General features: G+C 33.8%; 2 protein-coding genes across 5 annotated transcripts; one reads left to right on the top strand and one right to left on the bottom strand.

Annotated features, from left to right (window-relative positions):
- Positions 1–2499: 2499 nt before the first annotated feature.
- Positions 2500–7720, top strand: LOC100242042 (uncharacterized). Of its 3 annotated transcripts, none has more exons than XR_787083.3 (3): positions 2500–2759; positions 4299–4573; positions 7480–7720. XR_787083.3 is itself a non-coding variant. In XM_010659664.3 (2 exons), the coding sequence occupies exons 1-2, from the start codon at positions 2684–2686 to the stop codon at positions 4532–4534; spliced, it is 312 nt and encodes a 103-aa protein (XP_010657966.1). In that variant the 5' UTR covers positions 2524–2683; the 3' UTR covers positions 4535–4764. The 3 variants fall into 3 exon arrangements, 1 of the variants encoding a protein (XP_010657966.1); XR_787084.3 differs by having other exon boundaries at positions 2524–2759; positions 4299–4588; XM_010659664.3 differs by lacking the exon at positions 7480–7720 and having other exon boundaries at positions 2524–2759; positions 4299–4764.
- Positions 7559–17056, bottom strand: LOC100247182 (KH domain-containing protein At1g09660/At1g09670). 2 transcript variants are annotated; one of them, XR_002031281.2, is made up of 8 exons: positions 16254–17053; positions 14937–15022; positions 13216–13361; positions 12155–12289; positions 11943–12059; positions 8442–8585; positions 8076–8351; positions 7559–7834 (listed from the first exon to the last, which is right to left on the bottom strand). XR_002031281.2 is itself a non-coding variant. In XM_002263762.4 (7 exons), the coding sequence occupies exons 1-7, from the start codon at positions 16352–16354 to the stop codon at positions 8193–8195; spliced, it is 888 nt and encodes a 295-aa protein (XP_002263798.1). In that variant the 5' UTR covers positions 16355–17056; the 3' UTR covers positions 7854–8192. The 2 variants fall into 2 exon arrangements, 1 of the variants encoding a protein (XP_002263798.1); XM_002263762.4 differs by lacking the exon at positions 7559–7834 and having other exon boundaries at positions 7854–8351; positions 16254–17056.

Raw genomic sequence — 17056 nt, 5'->3', positions numbered from 1 at the left:
CAGTCTGTACCAACAGAATCTCTGTCCGTGCGTGCATGCCCGTGTTCTTAGAAGACGGGTATAAATCCTTTCAGGGTACCATAGGGAATCTGAGAGCCCACTTTGACTGGCAATCTTTGAATGCTGATGTGCTTTTCTTCTTTCTATTCTTGCATTAGCATTTAGAATTTAATTTCTCCGTTCTCAGATGAATTACCAAATGCCTGAAAGGATATGTCTCTCTGCATTATGATGTGTCCAAGGGAGCCTAGAAGAGGCTTAGATCTTGTTTGTATTGGCTTCTTAAAATGCCATGGGCTTTCCTCTTAGCTCTAGTTGCTCCATTAAAATAGTTTGTGATCAATGAGAAATATAATGAGCATTTCATTTCAAACTCTCTCCCCTAAATTCCTATAAGTGATTTTTCAATTTTGTTTCATTGAAATGCTCTCTCTAAAAGCATTTTTTTAAAAAATCGATTATCAGGTGTTTCTCACGTAAGTATTGTTAGTGATTTTTCAACTTTTAAATGTACTTTTTAAATTTTACCTAATTCTTGAACTTTTTTTAAAAATGTTTTTTTAGGCTAAAAGTGTTTTTGAAAATTACTTTCATATGGAGTCTAAAAAGTGCATGATTATGAATAGTTTTTTTAAATTTTTTAATATTTGAAAATTTTTATTCTTCGTATTAGAAAGGATAAAAACACTTTTTAGAATCATTATTAAATACATTCTAAGAATTTGATAGATAATGTTTTTTTTTTAAATGTTTATACTCTAAAAGCATTTAAAAGCTTTTTTAAGGTAAAAAAAAAAAAAAAAAAAAAAGGGTATTTGATAATATTTTAAAAAACACTTTAGAAAATAAAATAAAAAACACTGTTTTGTAGAGTAGCACTTCCATTTCTTTCTTACTCTCTTTTTCCTCTTTCACTTTCTTTTTATAAAAATGATTTTTGAATTTTTTTTTTAACAATATAAATGTTTATATATATATATATATATTTGTGTAATAAAAGTTTCGGGTTTATTATAATATTTTCTTTTTTTAATAATGGTCATTTTTAGTAATTTATTATTATTAAAAATGTTTTTTTTACTTATGCAATATATTATCAAAAACAATATTATAATTATTTTTCTAAATTCCCATAAAAATATTTAACTAGAAACCGGTTCTAAATTTCATTGAATTCCCTTTTTTGAGAATATTGTAATTTGCAAACATCTAAATGAAATTTTTAATTCTAATTTTGATTTTTTTTATATTTTATTTTCCCTTCCATTCCCTTTTTCAGAAACAAGGGCATAAGAATAAAATTATACATGTTCTGTTTTTTAATAAATTTTATAATTTATAAATATCTCAATCTTGATTCCCTTATTCTCTTCCTTTATCTTAAAGTCGTAAAGCGTCGGTTTGAATTTGAAAAAGCAAATAATATGCTACATTGAATGGAGCCTATTCAGAAGGTATCGATGCGACGATGCCGTTTGGTGCAGTACAGTGAATATAGTTTTGGTGGAACGTGGAAGAAGATTGAGTGTTTGTCAAGGAAGAGACTGAAACTTTTTGGGTGGTTCCACTTCCACCACACACCACCCTACCTCACAATCCGTAATCCTTTGGAATATATGAAATTTGTTAATGAAGTTTTTTAAATTTTTTTTATTTTTTTTCTATATTAAAATAAAATACTAGAAAAAAAAATCATTTTTTAGTACTTTTGAAAAATTAAACATATATCTTATTTAATAACTGTTTTTGAAAATAATTTTTTTTAAAAATTGATAATAGTTTTAAAAAAATTGTTTTTAATGTTTTATAAAATAAAAATATGTTTGAAATCTAAAATATTTTTAAACTATTTTTAATATTTTTAAATATATTATAAAAACAATTTTTATATCTAAGGTCTTATTTATAGTCTTTAAAACAATTAAATTTTTAAAAACCTTAAATTAGGTTATTTAAAAACTTCGTTTGGTAACTGTTTTTTAAGACAATTATGAAAAACAATTTTTGAGAATATTTGAAAATTGTTTTATGATATTTTACAAAATAAAAGTCTTTTTAAAAATCCGAAATGTTTTTAACCTTTTTTTAATATTTTTAAATAAATTTCAAAAATTATTTTTTATCCGGTACTTTATTTTTAATTATTTTATATGCTTATATAATTATTTTTTAAAATAATATAAAATAAGTAAAAATAATAGAAAACGGTAAAAGATATTCTTTAAAAATACACTATTTTATATTCTTAAAAACAAAAAACAATTTTCAGATGTTTTTTTTCTTTTTCAAGAACAAAATAAAAAAAAATTATATTAAAAAAATAGAAAAAAAGTTTTAAAATTTTAATTTATATTTTTAAAAATAATTTTAGGATATAAAAAAATGCATAAAGTCTATTTTGTACAATAATTACATCTTTTAAATTTCAATAATATTTTTTGTATTTTAGTTATATTTTTCATTATTTTATAATTATTATAATTTTATATTTTTAATCACATTTTTCATATACGTTAGTACCTTCCAAGAAATAAAGCAAAACATGGGAGGAATACTACAAAAAGCCTATTCCTCCATTTTCCTGGCCAAAAACGACGGCGTTTAGGATCCAGAGGGCATTTTAGAGAGAGAAAGAGAAAGAGAAAGAGAGAGAGAGGGCTTTAGAGAGAGAAAGTAGAGAGGGATGATGGAAGCTTGGAGCCGGAGATCTCTGCAAATCCTGTTGTTGTTCTCTTCGATTTCTCTGCAATTCTTTTCAGGTTTGTCTCTCAGATCTATTTCTCTCTCTTCCGAATCCAAATTTCACCAGTTATGTACAGGTCATTTTGATTGTCTTTTCTGTTTCTGAAACCATTTTTTTCCGACAAATTTCATGATGTTTGTTACGGTTGTATGCTTTTGGACCTAATTCAGATCCAATTTTGGAATTAGAGTTGTTGTTGTTGTTTTTTTTTTTGTTGGGAATAATTTTCTGAAATTATTATTATTATTATTATTTGTGCTCTAACCTCAAATTATGCTTTCATTTTTTGTTAGGGTTGTAATTCTATACCGCGTATCTTTTTTTTTTTTCCTTCTTTGTGAAAGCTCTTTGGATTGATAAGTTGGTTTGCGGATCGGATTTTTTACACACTGTGATTGCTTGTGCCATCGGTTTGGTTGCTGAGAAAATTGAGGAAAATTAGAGAAAATAAAACGTTCCTTTGTTTTGTTTTTGTTTTATTTTTTATTTTTTCCTGGTGTCGGTTTGTAGGTTAAATAATTGAACATTTAATCTCGGCTACGGGGCATGGTAGTGGCGTACATTGGGAAGTCTTAAAGATTCATAATTGCTGAGAGAAGAGGAGAAAGAGAAGAAAATTTTGGACCTTTCTTTGGGTTTTGAATAATTCAAATAAGCCAACTGGTACTGGAGGGTCTTCTTTATTTTGGGTCACATATGTTGAAAATTTTGAAAAATTGGAAATTTTACCAAGTCACTCGGTTTGATTTCTGTTAGAAGAAGGAAAAGAGAACTTTGAAAGTTATGTTGCTTTTTGTTTTTATTTTCTGAAACCTGAGAGCTCAATTCAAATAAAGAAATAGTTTCCACAGAATCATTTGACCCAGAGTTTCTATTCTTGAAGGTTCCTGGATAATGGAAAACTTATTTTTTTTAAAAAAATTTGTCATTTTTTTCTCCTTACACCTCCATGCAAATGATTTTGTTTTTTTCCAAGTTAGGGTGATCTCAAAGCATATTATTGTGAAACATAGCTTTAGCAGCATTCAATAATTGTCATGAAGCGATAGTATGTGCAATGTTAACAGGAAGGTGAATAATTACCTTTTGATTTTCTTTTATTGGCAAACATAGCAACTCTATTAAAAGAGCGCCAAAGAAAATACCTTTCATAATTGCATTGTTTGTAGCTTCTTTTGGAGACTTTGGAAGCAAAATTTTTTGGATCGTCAGCATTAAATATATTTTGTATTTTATGAAGCATAATCTGTTATTTCATGTTTGGAAAACATTGAGCTCTGGACCAACATTTAGTCAGGGATTTGAGTTAATGGGTGGCCCAGTTCCACCTTAATTCATTATTGCTAACCTCTCTATCGATGATGAATACAAGCAATGAGTTAAATTGCCCTTGCTCAGGGTTTTTGTTCATGGATAATATTGGATATATTGTTACATGTTGAGCTCTACCACATGTGTATACCATAATTCTATGTTCCGGCCTATTGGAGCTCATGTCCTATTAGAATTTCAGTGTATCCTTAGCTGGTCTCAGTCATTTTTCTTGTCTTTTCAGGCCTTTCTGATGACTCATCAAGTTCCAAAAAGAAGGTTGACTCTCATGCCACTTCCCATAGCAGCACAGGCACTAAGGTAGTCATCATATGCCTTGCTCTTGTGGCAGTTGGGCTGTTTTCCTTTTTCCTTTTCAAGTTATATCAGAAGAAGAAAAGAGAAGAGCAGTATGCCCGCCTTTTAAAGTTGTTTGAAGAGGATGATGAGCTTGAGCTTGAACTTGGTCTTCGGGACTGAACACATGTTAAGTTGAAGATTGATTTGAGTATAGTTGAGGTGCGCCTTCCAACTGTATGTACTGTATGCTTTTCTGATTCTCAATTGATACAGATTTCATTGCTTTTCCTTTTTAAATTTGGTTAGGAATTTTAACTTATTATTCATTGCGCAGTTTTTTTCTATTTTTGTTGACTCTGTACCATCTTGTACAATCATTGCAATTTTCCAGTAGATGGATGTTCTTTAAATATTTCTAGATTTCCACTAGGATCCCACATTTCACTATTTACTTAATGGCGGTAAGGAAAAAAGGAATATAAAATGTTTGAGGATATTGAGCTTACGATCATTTTTTATTGGCATTAAAAAGGAATGCTATTTTATTGTTATATATATATATATATATATATATATGCTTACCAAATAGAAAATAAAAAGGAAAGCATATATTGTTTCCGACCATGAAGTGGATACATGTTGGATATGGGAGAATTTTCTTTCAGCGTGGAACTAGTGTTTTAGGACACGAATAATCTTTTCTTGGTTTCTGTATCCCCTTTTTGAGTACCCACTTGCACATATCTCCCTTTCTCTCCTATAAAAAATTCATCTTGTTTATGTGTTCCTAGTTTCCTATAAGTTGTCCTCTGTGGCCTTTGTACACCACCTGTGTATATGGGATGCTCCCTTTTTCTTAGGCGCTGCTTAGCATATTCTCTGATTGCATATCAAAAACAAAAAGTTTTCTGTAATATAGAGTTTACAAAAATAAAATTTTAAAAAATCCTCATAATTTCATTCTATATTGCAGTTGACATCACTCTCAGAGATCAGTTTGTATATTTGTTTTGCAATCTAGATGCTCTTTAAGGCCCCATGTGCTTTAGTTGATGTTATACTGAAGTTGCAGTACCCATGTCAGAAATGACACAAATGGGTTAGGATATAGATTGTGTTTGACAATTGACATGCCTGCTACCAGATATGCAACCAAGAGTTAACAAAGGAAGAGAGAAAAAACTTCTTAATTTATATTAGTCCTCCGATATACTCTTTCCACTTGCTTTTTTCATGTGATAACCTTTCAATATGAGTAAAGGACTCATATCAGACATGCCATGTTATATATATACACATTAGATCGTGCACGAGGATTTGAATAAAGTGAACAAAACTACTTGACACTGGGGTTGGATGTTTGTATTCCTTTCTCTCATGCTGTTTCTTGACGTATCTCATACCCCTTTATTTGAATGCCTGCCTGCTGAGGTCTCACATGGAACATTTTACAATGTGGATATGTTGAATTGTTGCTGATTTCTTTGTATAAGTATGATTGCTAATACACTTATTTAATGAAATTATGAACTGCTTTGTGATGCCTTGGTGGATACCAAGTGAGGCTAGCAGATTTCCTTAATCACTTTTATCAACCTAGTTTATGCATCCTTAATGTCATGTTTTGGGAAATGATTTGAATGAGCATAGAAAACAGAGAAAGTTGTTATGGTATTTGAGAGCAAATACTCAAGCTGTGCAAACAAATGCTCAAAATATCGCGTCTCATCCTTAAAGGGGATTGTACTAGAAACGTTTTTTCTTTCTTTTTCTTTTTATTATTTTATTATTTTTTACTTTTGATTAGCAAACAAAGCAATTCTATTAAAAGAGTGCTAAAGAAAGTTGGCACACCATATGTATACAGGAAGTACACTCAAAAAAAAAGAAAGAAAAACAAACAGGAAAAGGCCAAAAAACCACAGCTACCCACACAAATATCTATGAAATCAATTGTTGACAAGATTCCCAAATCTTGTGAGACATTTGTCCATTCCAAGAGGGCTCCGATGAGGTTCTCTGTTGTACTAGAAATGTTCTCCTTGACTCTAGAGCTCAAAAGCTGTAACCCAAAAGATTTAAAACTGCCTTTCACATCTCCTATCGTGTGGTAGTTGTCTCATTAAGGGCGTAAAATCTACTTCAAAAAACAAAATAGAATAAAAGTTAGAGATTGCTTAAAATTGTGAACTAAGGTAAGTGTGTAGAACTTAAAGCCCAAATTGGCACTTCTTAGGTAAGTTAGGACCTAAAAATCAGAATAGACCAACCTAACCAATATTAATCAACTTAGATTCACCAAGAAGTTTGTAGTAACAATTTGCAAACCAAATAATCTTATAACTACATAAGCTCTTTTTACTTTTAAAATATCAATGACTCTTCCTTTGGACTTTTTTTTAAACTAGAAAACAGAGATGCAAAATGCTTAGCAACAAAGATTAAAATAGGTTGTAAAAATGTCAGCTTTTTAATTAATAAGATATTAGTAATTTGAAGTGAAATTAAGTAATGAATGTGTTTGTAATATTAGCTTGTAAACAATGCCGGTTTGTATAGCACTGCCCAGAAGTGATGTGGATATTGTGCTCCATGCACAAAGAAGAAGATTTATTCTCAAATAAAAAGAATCTGGGGTAAAGACCTTACCTATGCTGCATCACTTGGCAGAAATTGTAGTCCTACTTAGAGAGGATTTGCGAAATAGCATTCATGTAAATTAAGGCAATACCCAGAGAGTGATTTGGTCAAAGAATCAGGAAATTGAGTTCCATTGCAGTCTTTGAGGTGGATCCCATATGGATGGTGCTATTGTTCCTTGGTGCCATTGTCGGCTATACTCTTTCTAAGCTAGTAATGAGGCATTGCGATTCGGGTTCTCTAAGATCCTGAATATTAACAAATCCATACGCAATTGAAAAAAAAAAACTTATACATTTTCAAATTATTTAATTTTTATAAAAAAAATTTAAATAAATTAAATAAGTTTAATATAATTATATAAAAATAATTTATTAACTTTAAATCTATTTTTTATTTTCTTTTCTCAATTTTTCCGATCTGTTCAACTTCACTGAAAATCAGTAGCATTATTTTTCTTAGTCTGGGTTTCTTTTCTTTTGCAGGCTTCATAGTCATTCATTGTCTCAAAAACTAGTTCCACGGGTGGCGAGGCTTGGGATGTGGAAATGTGCTGACATGAGGTTTGCTATGATTCAAGGACAAGCTGTATTTGTAATGATATGTTAAAACCAAAAACAAAAAGACAAAATCCCACAAACATGAATTCTTTGTCTATGTTACAGATAGAAAACAATACGATTTTGTATGACATATGCTTGTAAAAATGACATTCATTTTGATTCACATGTTCCATTGAAGTAGATGTTATGTGATGTGGCTGCATGAATAAGATGATCTGTTTTCTCCTCATGAAGCAGCTTTATGATCCGAGTGGAATCGATACGATAAAGGCCCACCCTGTTACCATGGAGCGCACTTCATTTGAATCGAACCAGTAACATTAAGATTTTTGTTTAATGTAGTATCAATGTCAGAGCAAATAATCGTCAGAGCAGTCTAATGATACATGAAAGAATAGAGATGATAGATGTTTGAGAAAGCATACTGAATTTCAATGATGCAGAAGAAACCTGTCTCAGATGCCAAACATCAGAAAAAGAAAAACCCCCCAAATCAAACTCAAAGGGTGTACGCTCACCGTTTGAGGACTCAGTCTCCTGACTTTTTGAAGGCAAATTCATGAAGAAACTATCAGGAAACCAATCAACCAGCTATACCATTGTCCAGAAATTTTGAAGAAGCTGCTGCCTGCATTTTATCGGCCAGTCTTGGCTCGTTTCATTCCTGCAGTGTTGAAGGGTGACATGCTAGGGCTCATGCTGGGGCTCATGCTTGGGCTCTCTTCCCTTAGCGTGCCATTGAGCATGGCCAGTTCCCTTAGCTGTTGCTTCTTGTACTGATCCAAGGACTCATCCTGAAAGCCAGAGAAACAAAGAGATTATTAAAAAGCCCTAAGAGGGTGAGCCGAGTAAGAGTGAAGGCTGTGAGGGGATTAGTGTCGTACAACAGGCTTAAGAAGGTTTTCTAATATTGCCACTGCTTGCTCCAACCGGGAATTTATTATATCTTCTGAAAATTCAGCCTCTACCAAGACATGAAGCGGCTCATTAAGATGCTCGTACCCCGGTTTATCTTTCAGTTTCTCTTCCTACATTGAATCAAAATGGATATCAGTAAACAGGCATTCAACTTTATTTTATTTTTTATAAGTAAAGAGAGGTAAATATATATTAAAAAGAGGTGTCAAAACAGCGACTCAAAGTAAACAAAAAATATACATCAACCCCCACCCAGCCGGAACAAAAACAGCTGTCAAAAAGAAGGTTCAAAAAAAGACCCTACCCTGACAGCCCAACTAATCATTGAAACCAAAAGGACCATCTTTTATGAACAATTTCGTCACAAAAAAAAACAAGCAAAAGAACTTTTAAGTCTTTGGATGGACAACACATCATCTTCAAACGTAATTTTGTTCTTTGCCTTCCCAACCATCCAAAAAACGCATAAAGGGCTTACTCTCCAAACTTCCCTTCTCTTCTTTCCCATGAAGGGACCCATCCCATCCCAAAAGTGTCGCCCACGAAGGCAGCACCCACTGCACCCCAAACAGGCATTCAAAATTTTCCACCCACTTTCCATGAATTCATAAGAAATGCAGTGAAGATGGGGAAGATATGGGATACGAGCTCAACTAGGAAAATTATAGAAGCCTCAAAATATATTTTTATCATCAAATTACATAGTTTCCCTTCCCTAATGGAAGGACCTAGTGAAGATGGATTCAGTACAAAGAACTTCCAAAAAGAATCAACAGCAAGGAGAAATTCTGTGTAGTAAAGAAATTCCAAAAATGTAGAATTTTGGACAGAAAAGAGAGGAACAAACATTATAGAGGGAACTCCATTTCTAATTCGGTCATCTCTAAGAGAGAAAGACATACCCTTCAATTTATAGGGACATGATAACCAAGAAAAGGAAGCTACCCACTCAAAAGAAGCTATAGCTTTAACCTCAAAACTCCAAAATGGAAACCAGTTAATAATTTTTCCATAGCTTTCGGAGCTAATTTCACTCAAATGATCACTTCTAACTCCTAGAAAATTCAACTATTCCAAGGCTCTGATTCTATTTTAAGTTTAGTATGAGCTCCTTTCATCCGGCAAAGGACTAGGGTTTACGATTCAGTATTTTCTAGGGTTTAGGGTTTTGAGTTTCGAATCAACTTTCGAACAACCCTTGCCAGAGGAAAGATCATGGCCAGAGGCAATAACCTCATTACCAATGATAAACTCAGTTCAAGAGCAGCCAAAAATAATTGAATTCCGATGAGGAGGAATCACTGGGGAATTGATCCGCAGTTGCCCAAACATCATTTTGACAAATAAACCAGAACCCTCATCAAAGCAACAACCCAACATAAAGCAAATCTCAGAGTGCAGAATATGTCAAAAGGCAGGACGATATGATGAAAAACAAACTAGTCAGAATTAGTTTTAAGGTCCAAAATAGTATACCATATAAATAAAAGCAAGAAAATTGTATGATTAGGATTATATTAAATCCACACACACACTCACACACAAATATATATATATAAAGAGAGAAGAAAAAAAGTGTGTCGAAAAGACTTGTCATCGGTAAGAATTTAAATCAAAACACAACATTTTGGGAGTATCTAATTTTTTCACACAGGAAGGAACTTGTTGCCAAATCAAGCAATGAGATCCGAGAAAAATGCACTACAAAGGAGCATGTTTGGATTAAGAAATAATTTTTTACTGAACTATTCTAATCATAGGAGAAGGAAACATAAGGAGTATGTTTGGTTGCAGAATGGCACAGGACAGGATATAGAAATACTTATCCTCGTATTTGATGCAGCACCATTAGACTTGATAAGAGGACCAGAAAAACCAAACATAAGGAGTATGTTTGGTTGCAGAATGGCACAGGACAGGATATAGAAATGCTCATCCTTGTATTTGATGCAGCACCATTAAACTTGATAAGAGTACAAGAAAAACCATTGACACCCACATTTGTATTTCTTGTTTGTGCAATATAAAAATCCCATGCGGAATCCAAGATTCTTATGTCTCACAGACAAAGCGTAATCAAGGTCTGGGTTTTAAATCCTGTCAACAATATGTTAAGACGTAAACAAGATTTCGGTTTGGATACTCCAAGCTATATATTAATTCTAAGCATCTCCATTCTCCAAACTACTCCACCTTCTCAATTAGAGAGCAGGAACTATATGATCACAATTTTTTCTCCAAATTACTCCATCCTCTCAGATGAGAAGTCCATTTTTTTCTCTTGTAACAACTCCAGCAAGGGGTAGTATATCTCTGCAAATTATTCCATCTTCTGAGTTAAAGAGGTTTCTTCTCTTTGAACATCATCACCATAGCTTCTCATTTGACCAGGAGGAGATATCCAATTAGCTTTCCTATGAGGATCGGTATGCATGAACATCCTTACTCATGTTGCAATGTAATCTATTAACTTATACATTCATCATCAGTATCATCCAACACTTGGCATACCATGTGAAGGCAGTTGCAAAGAAAATACACTCTGCCAGCATGAAAGGCTTAGGAGAAAAGGCCCCTACATGTCAACTTCGTAAATATTGAACAAACTTCTCATTATGGCTGCTAGTAATCTCAAATGGCTTTTTGATAGTTCTATGAAGGAAATAAACATCCCGACTTCCCAAAAGCGCTACTTTACTATTATTGTGGAAGAAATTCAAAATGTGCATTGGTATTAGCCTCTTCCAGCCTTATCTCTTCAAACAGCATTTACTTACTAAAAGAAGAAAGCATTCCATCAGTATCTATCAATTTATTTTGGAAGTATCAACCATGTTGTTTTCTTTAATGAATTTAATAAGTTAAAGATCCTGAATTGTAGTTTTGTAGGACTTGCTCTATTCAACAGCAAACTCCACCTCATGCATTGAAAGCTATACTGGAGCCAAACCAGGATAGTAATGATCTTCAATCCCCGTCAACATAACCAATAAACTCTATCGTGGAATAACTTATATCAAAATAATTATAGTGCTAATTAGATCATTAAAACTTTCTCGGCTAAGTGCACATGAATTCTGTAAGTCTATGTATAAATATGTAACAGGAGACACCCATCACCATCAGTTAAAACATGCAATAGGACTAATTGTGCAATCAACTACAACATAGTATCCCCTCATTTACAAGATTAGATTAGGGGAGAGATTTGATTTAGAAAGAAATAATAATCTACTTAATATATCTTTATGATGTACCATAATCCAACAAGCAAACAGGGAACAGAAACAACAATTTCATATGCTAACATGATGCCTATCAAAAAATAAATAAGCTAAACATATTTTATTTTTTTGTTTTTTTGATAGGTAAGCTAAAAGATATGCACAACAATTGGATGCAAAGGTGCAACTTTCCACACAAAAAAACTTCATATTAACTGTTCATGCTGGGAATTATCAAAATACCTTAACAGCATCCTTCACTGACCCCTGACCTCTGATATACACTCTGCATTCAGTCATGGCTTCAACTCTTTTCAAGGAGTTCCCACGTGGTCCCAAAATTCGGCCAACAAAATTATACTGCCCAACCCTTGAGTTAGATTCTATTATTTTGAAATAGTTAACAAAATCCGAAACTCAACTCCAGATAAACACATACAACAAGTTTTACCCACATTTGGATATTTGTCCACAGGAACATCAAGTCTAATGACTCTCTTTACAACAGGAGTGGTCGGTATTCCAGGTGCCCGATGCCAACCTAGTGAGGAAGCTTGAAAAGGGGCCATTCTTCGTAGAGGTCCATTTTCCTAAATCAAGACAACATAAACAAAAATTTATCATAAGCAGGCAAAAACTTCTGATGAATCTCCTGCATATGACTTTCCTTACTACAAAATTGTTTTTTCTTTTGACAAGTTTGAAGAAGGATTTAGTCGTACTTCAAAGATGCTTTTATTTAGTGCATATTTGCGTATATATACGCATACATATGTATAGTACTTCAAATGATGCTGGTGAGCATCTGTTTGTGGGCACACATGTAAACAGCATAACAAAAATATCCTAAAATAGAATGTGGGCATGAGTCAGAAATACTCTTTAATCATTATCTAGAACACTTCCCAGCTCATTCAAAGGGAGATAATCCTGCTGTTTAACAATCACCCAGCCAAATCTCAAAGAACCATCAAGGAACTTTATTTACTTATGAAGAAAGGCCCCAGTTAATCATCATGTAGAACATAAGTTGCCTGTTGACAGTGTGCTTTAGAAAATATTTATACATAACAAGATATGTGAGTCAGAACATTTTCTAGTCAACTAGGGGTGTTGGCAGTCACCATGTGTTTGTTACTCACCTTACATACCCTCCTCTACCCTCGTGTTGCTTTACAGTCACCACAGTAAGAGGTTCAAAATAGAAGCAGGATTGGTTAACAAGGTTTTAATTTTCTCAAATTACTACTTTATCCTATTTTTCTTCAACACAGAGAAAGAGAACAGTTATTTGAGTTACTTACACAGGATATCCATAAGCAGTGTTCCCTTAAAATAATATTGTATATTAGTTGTGTATTACTTAAGGTGGTTATAATAGGGATAATGGAAAACTGAGATTGGCCACAGTAACATCAAGTTTGCTGCAGGATGGACGAACAATTAGAATCCATTTTCCATGTACAGTTTCAACAAGAGATAGTACAAAGCTCAATATAAGTATCAAGTAGCATACCTCCGTTTGCATCGCAGGCCAACCCTCCAAATCCATTGGTCCTCCATTCGGATGTTGACCTAATGACCTAAATGGACTATCATGCTCAATTCGTTCAAGATCCACAAAACCTTGATTGGGTGCTATAGCTGACAACCTTCTGATTTCTGCAATGAGATGAAAGAAACCATAAAACAGTTAAGTGCCCTGTACAGGATAACACAGAACTGTAAAGAGCAGTTGTTTATTAGGTGTACGTATGTCTAAGTGCTTTGCAAAACATTTAGATTGCCAACAAATATTACTAGCACGGTTTTAAGTATCAGAGAGCCTCACTTTGTATTTCTGATACATGTCATTGCCCCTGAAGAACAATACCATACCAACTCCTGATTTTCTTCTTTTAAGGAAGCATTAGGTACCAACCTATTATATTCTAATATTCTTGGCACAGTTGTGTCAGCAGCTTATATCTTAGCATAAGGCAATAACGACTGCATGATTTGAGAATTTTTGGTAAATTCAACATTGGAACACATTGGTGCAGCCATAGGGAAGGACACAGTCAACTTCAGGTCACTCTTATCATGTCCTAAAACACAAAATGAAATAAAAATGCATATATGATGGTGGATCCCTTCCGATCTTCAAATCACCAACAATTATAAGTGACAGTGAAAATCATCCATTAGCAAAATCAGGTTTGACTTCTATGAATTAGAAGCAACTTTTAGCTGGGTCATGTAACAATTTATCTAAAAGATTATGATGTCTGGAAGGAGTGTAATAGAAGGAGAATAGGCATGCACTAGGCCATGGTCTTTATAGTGCATCTAGCTGAAAGAAGCCAAACTCTTTGCAATTAAAGCATCAATCATTTCATTCCAGGCACAACTAAACCAAAGAGCCAAATTACAGAATCGGCTAGCACATGCCACCACTGATGTGATCTCCGGCTGTAAGTTGGTAAAGTGAAGATGAAATGGTAGCTTATAGTAAGGAGGCAAGAACGCCTGAATAATGCAAACAACAATCTCCCTGTCAGTGGGCAAAATTCTAGGAAATGCTATTGTGTTATGCTTCTTGAAGATGGAAAACAATCTATAGGGTTTAAGACTAGGTCTTAAAGGTAAGTAGTTGCTAGAATTCCAGAAAACAGATTCCTGGGACTTCTTGACAGCAGCTAATTTATGGTTTTGGGATGTCTGGGAAACTATCCTGAATCTAAACAGGCCACTCTTAATTTGGCCCTCACATGTCTTATGATGCTAAACTTCTGTTTGTTCACGAAATATAAGTAATGAGGCAACCAATGTCCTGCCTTACTTGGAATCAGACTTGGCGTGTTTTTCGGCCTGAGATTCATGCATATCCTCAGATTGTAGGACATAGGGACATGGCTAAATAACATAATTCCCACTTATTCTCTTGTTTAATACCCTGGTCCAAATTGAGTTATATGTCTGATATAGAATGTTTGACATGGGTACTTCACTCATATCCTAGTAATAAAAAAGAACGTATCACGGGCTAAGTCAGAATGAACTAAACTTGCTCTTCTTCTTTATTGGACCCATCTGTTGGAGAAATATCAAACCAATAGTAAGTTAGACACATATCAATACCCAAGCCATAGCCATGTCATGTCTAGATCACATCATTTAAAGCGTCTGTTTAACAAAGTCAACACACATAGAATAAACCATTAATTGCAGCATAGCATAGGAAGAAGATTCAATAACCTTGATTCAGAAGCCTACTGCATTGTGGTAGAATTTGCATAAATGGACCCAACTTTTGCTTCTCCGCCAATAATTCAGCTAGATATCTGCAGTCATTAAACCAGCCAAATCATGTAACAAGACCTAGCATATCCCAAACAAGACTGGAACAATTGCTTGCACAACAGTAAAAATAACGCCCCAAAGTGTTCTAATATAAGATTAACATCTTTAAAAGAATAAATTAATTATTAATTTAGTTTCTGAAATTTAACATTTGAGCATTTGTAACTGGTTTGTTTAGGCTGGATACTTAAATACTCCCAAGCGTATACACTCTTTGATCCATGAATGAAGTAAATATGGACAGCAATATTTCAAACTAAAAAGATAACTACCATTTAAACCGACTCAATCAGCAAGCTTCGCAAGAAAAGAAAACAAAATATGCATCGACCCAAATGAGCGTTTGCAATGGAACTCCCAAATGGAATCTTTTATCTTGATACACATGAAACTTCAAAGAAAAACCGCTTCGATTAACAGCATGATTCAGCATCCCCACAAAATTAAATGGCTTTAACTGTGGCAATTACAATCATTTTGATAGAGACATTCCATTTCATGTATTTCCCCCAAATACTATGTGAAGCACAATGCAACCACCCAATTTTGAATGGGACACCCAAACAAATGCCTAAAAAGTTTTGCTTAAAGTGATCCTATGTGAAAGCTACAATCACCTGTTATTTATGCTGATTCAAATCTGGACATTTAGGAAGTTCAAACAAACTTACTCCTCTGAAATTTCTTGATTTGTAAATTATGTCCAGTCCCTTCAAATTAGATATAGAAAATAGGTTTCCAAGAAATATTTGAATGTTTATCAGAACTTATTCTTCCACTGAAATGTTTAATGGAACCAAATCAAAATTATACCAACATAAATCAGATTTGAAGCATGATGGAACTGTCCTTATAGTAGTCAAATTAAAAACAAATAAAGACGAAAAAAAAAATAGTACATGAAAGAAAATCAAAAGCCATAATTAGTAGAATCACAGAAAGAACCCCCCAACCCATGTCATAAGCCCTACATCAAATTCTGAAGATTGGAAGAATCCATCAGACTAATTAATGCACCGTATGGTTTCTGAGAAACTCCAGCAGAAAAGAAAAGGAAAATCAAGAATCCAGCAACAGCCACTTCAAACGTCAACCGACTCCCAAGTTTTCCTTTCAGTTCTCACTCTTTTTATCGGGAACGAAACAAAACCCATCAACAAACAAAGAAAATAAAAGCACTAGCACACCAACCAAACAAGAACTTGAACTCACCTTTCTCGATCTGATGAGAGGGAAGATGACCTGTGAGGAGAAGCATGGAGTCCAGAGGGAGGGTACTGAAAGAAACTCCCATGTGGCCTCCTATCATCCATCACAGACCAATCAAAAAAAAACTCACCTCCACCCTCTTCGACACACCCAAAATAACTATCACCACGCCAAGAAAATTCAAACCAGAGAATTGGTTTACGCTGATCTTAACAAAAGGGTTTGAGAGAAACCCACAAACCAAACCGACTTCAGATTCAACTCTATTAAACAAAAAATAAAAATAAATTAAAAAAACCCTCCTCTGCCCTCCTCAAAACGCTAAAAATCCATACTATAACAAGCAGAATCAAGGCAGAAGACGGAAGGATGATGGGTATTTTCAAAAGGGTGAGAGGGAATTGGAAACGAAAAGAGGGAGATGGGGTTAGAGTATGAGACGGAAGCAATGAAAATTCAACTTCCTCTTTACCCTTGTGGGTAGTGCATTGGGGGTGGGAAAGGGACAAGGAGAGAGAGGAGCCTCCCACTGAAATAGTGCTGTAGGATCCTTTTGCTTTGCTGTATTTATACTCCCAACCATATCATTCAATTCTCTCTCTCCTTCCAAATCTTTGGGGCTCTCTTAATACCATCCAAGTCTTATAGATTCTAACCCTAGTCAATTATCCCAATTATTTTCTTTTTCTTTCAATTAGCTTTATAAGCCCATATTCACATTTAGGGTTAGGGTTAGGGTTAGGGTTATGAATAAGACTAGAACCAACAAAAACTAGGGTTGAGGATGTTCACATGAATGATATAAT

This window comes from Vitis vinifera, chromosome 12, assembly GCF_030704535.1.
Source record: "Vitis vinifera cultivar Pinot Noir 40024 chromosome 12, ASM3070453v1".
Lineage (NCBI taxonomy): Eukaryota > Viridiplantae > Streptophyta > Magnoliopsida > Vitales > Vitaceae > Vitis > Vitis vinifera.
This window is presented reverse-complemented; position numbering and strand designations above follow the sequence as displayed.

Bases quoted from the DNA above. Each gene is read 5' to 3' on its own strand.
- LOC100242042 (XM_010659664.3), top strand. From the start codon at position 2,684: ATGATGGAAGCTTGGAGCCGGAGATCTCTGCAAATCCTGTTGTTGTTC. The intron at 2,760-4,298 runs GTTTGTCTCTCA...TTGTCTTTTCAG, and splicing joins TTCTCTGCAATTCTTTTCAG to GCCTTTCTGATGACTCATCA.
- LOC100247182 (XM_002263762.4), bottom strand. From the start codon at position 16,354: ATGGATGATAGGAGGCCACATGGGAGTTTCTTTCAGTACCCTCCCTCT. The intron at 8,586-11,942 runs GTATTTTGATAA...GATTCAATGTAG, and splicing joins CAGTGAAGGATGCTGTTAAG to GAAGAGAAACTGAAAGATAA. The intron at 8,352-8,441 runs GTACGACACTAA...TCTGGCTTTCAG, and splicing joins AAAACCTTCTTAAGCCTGTT to GATGAGTCCTTGGATCAGTA.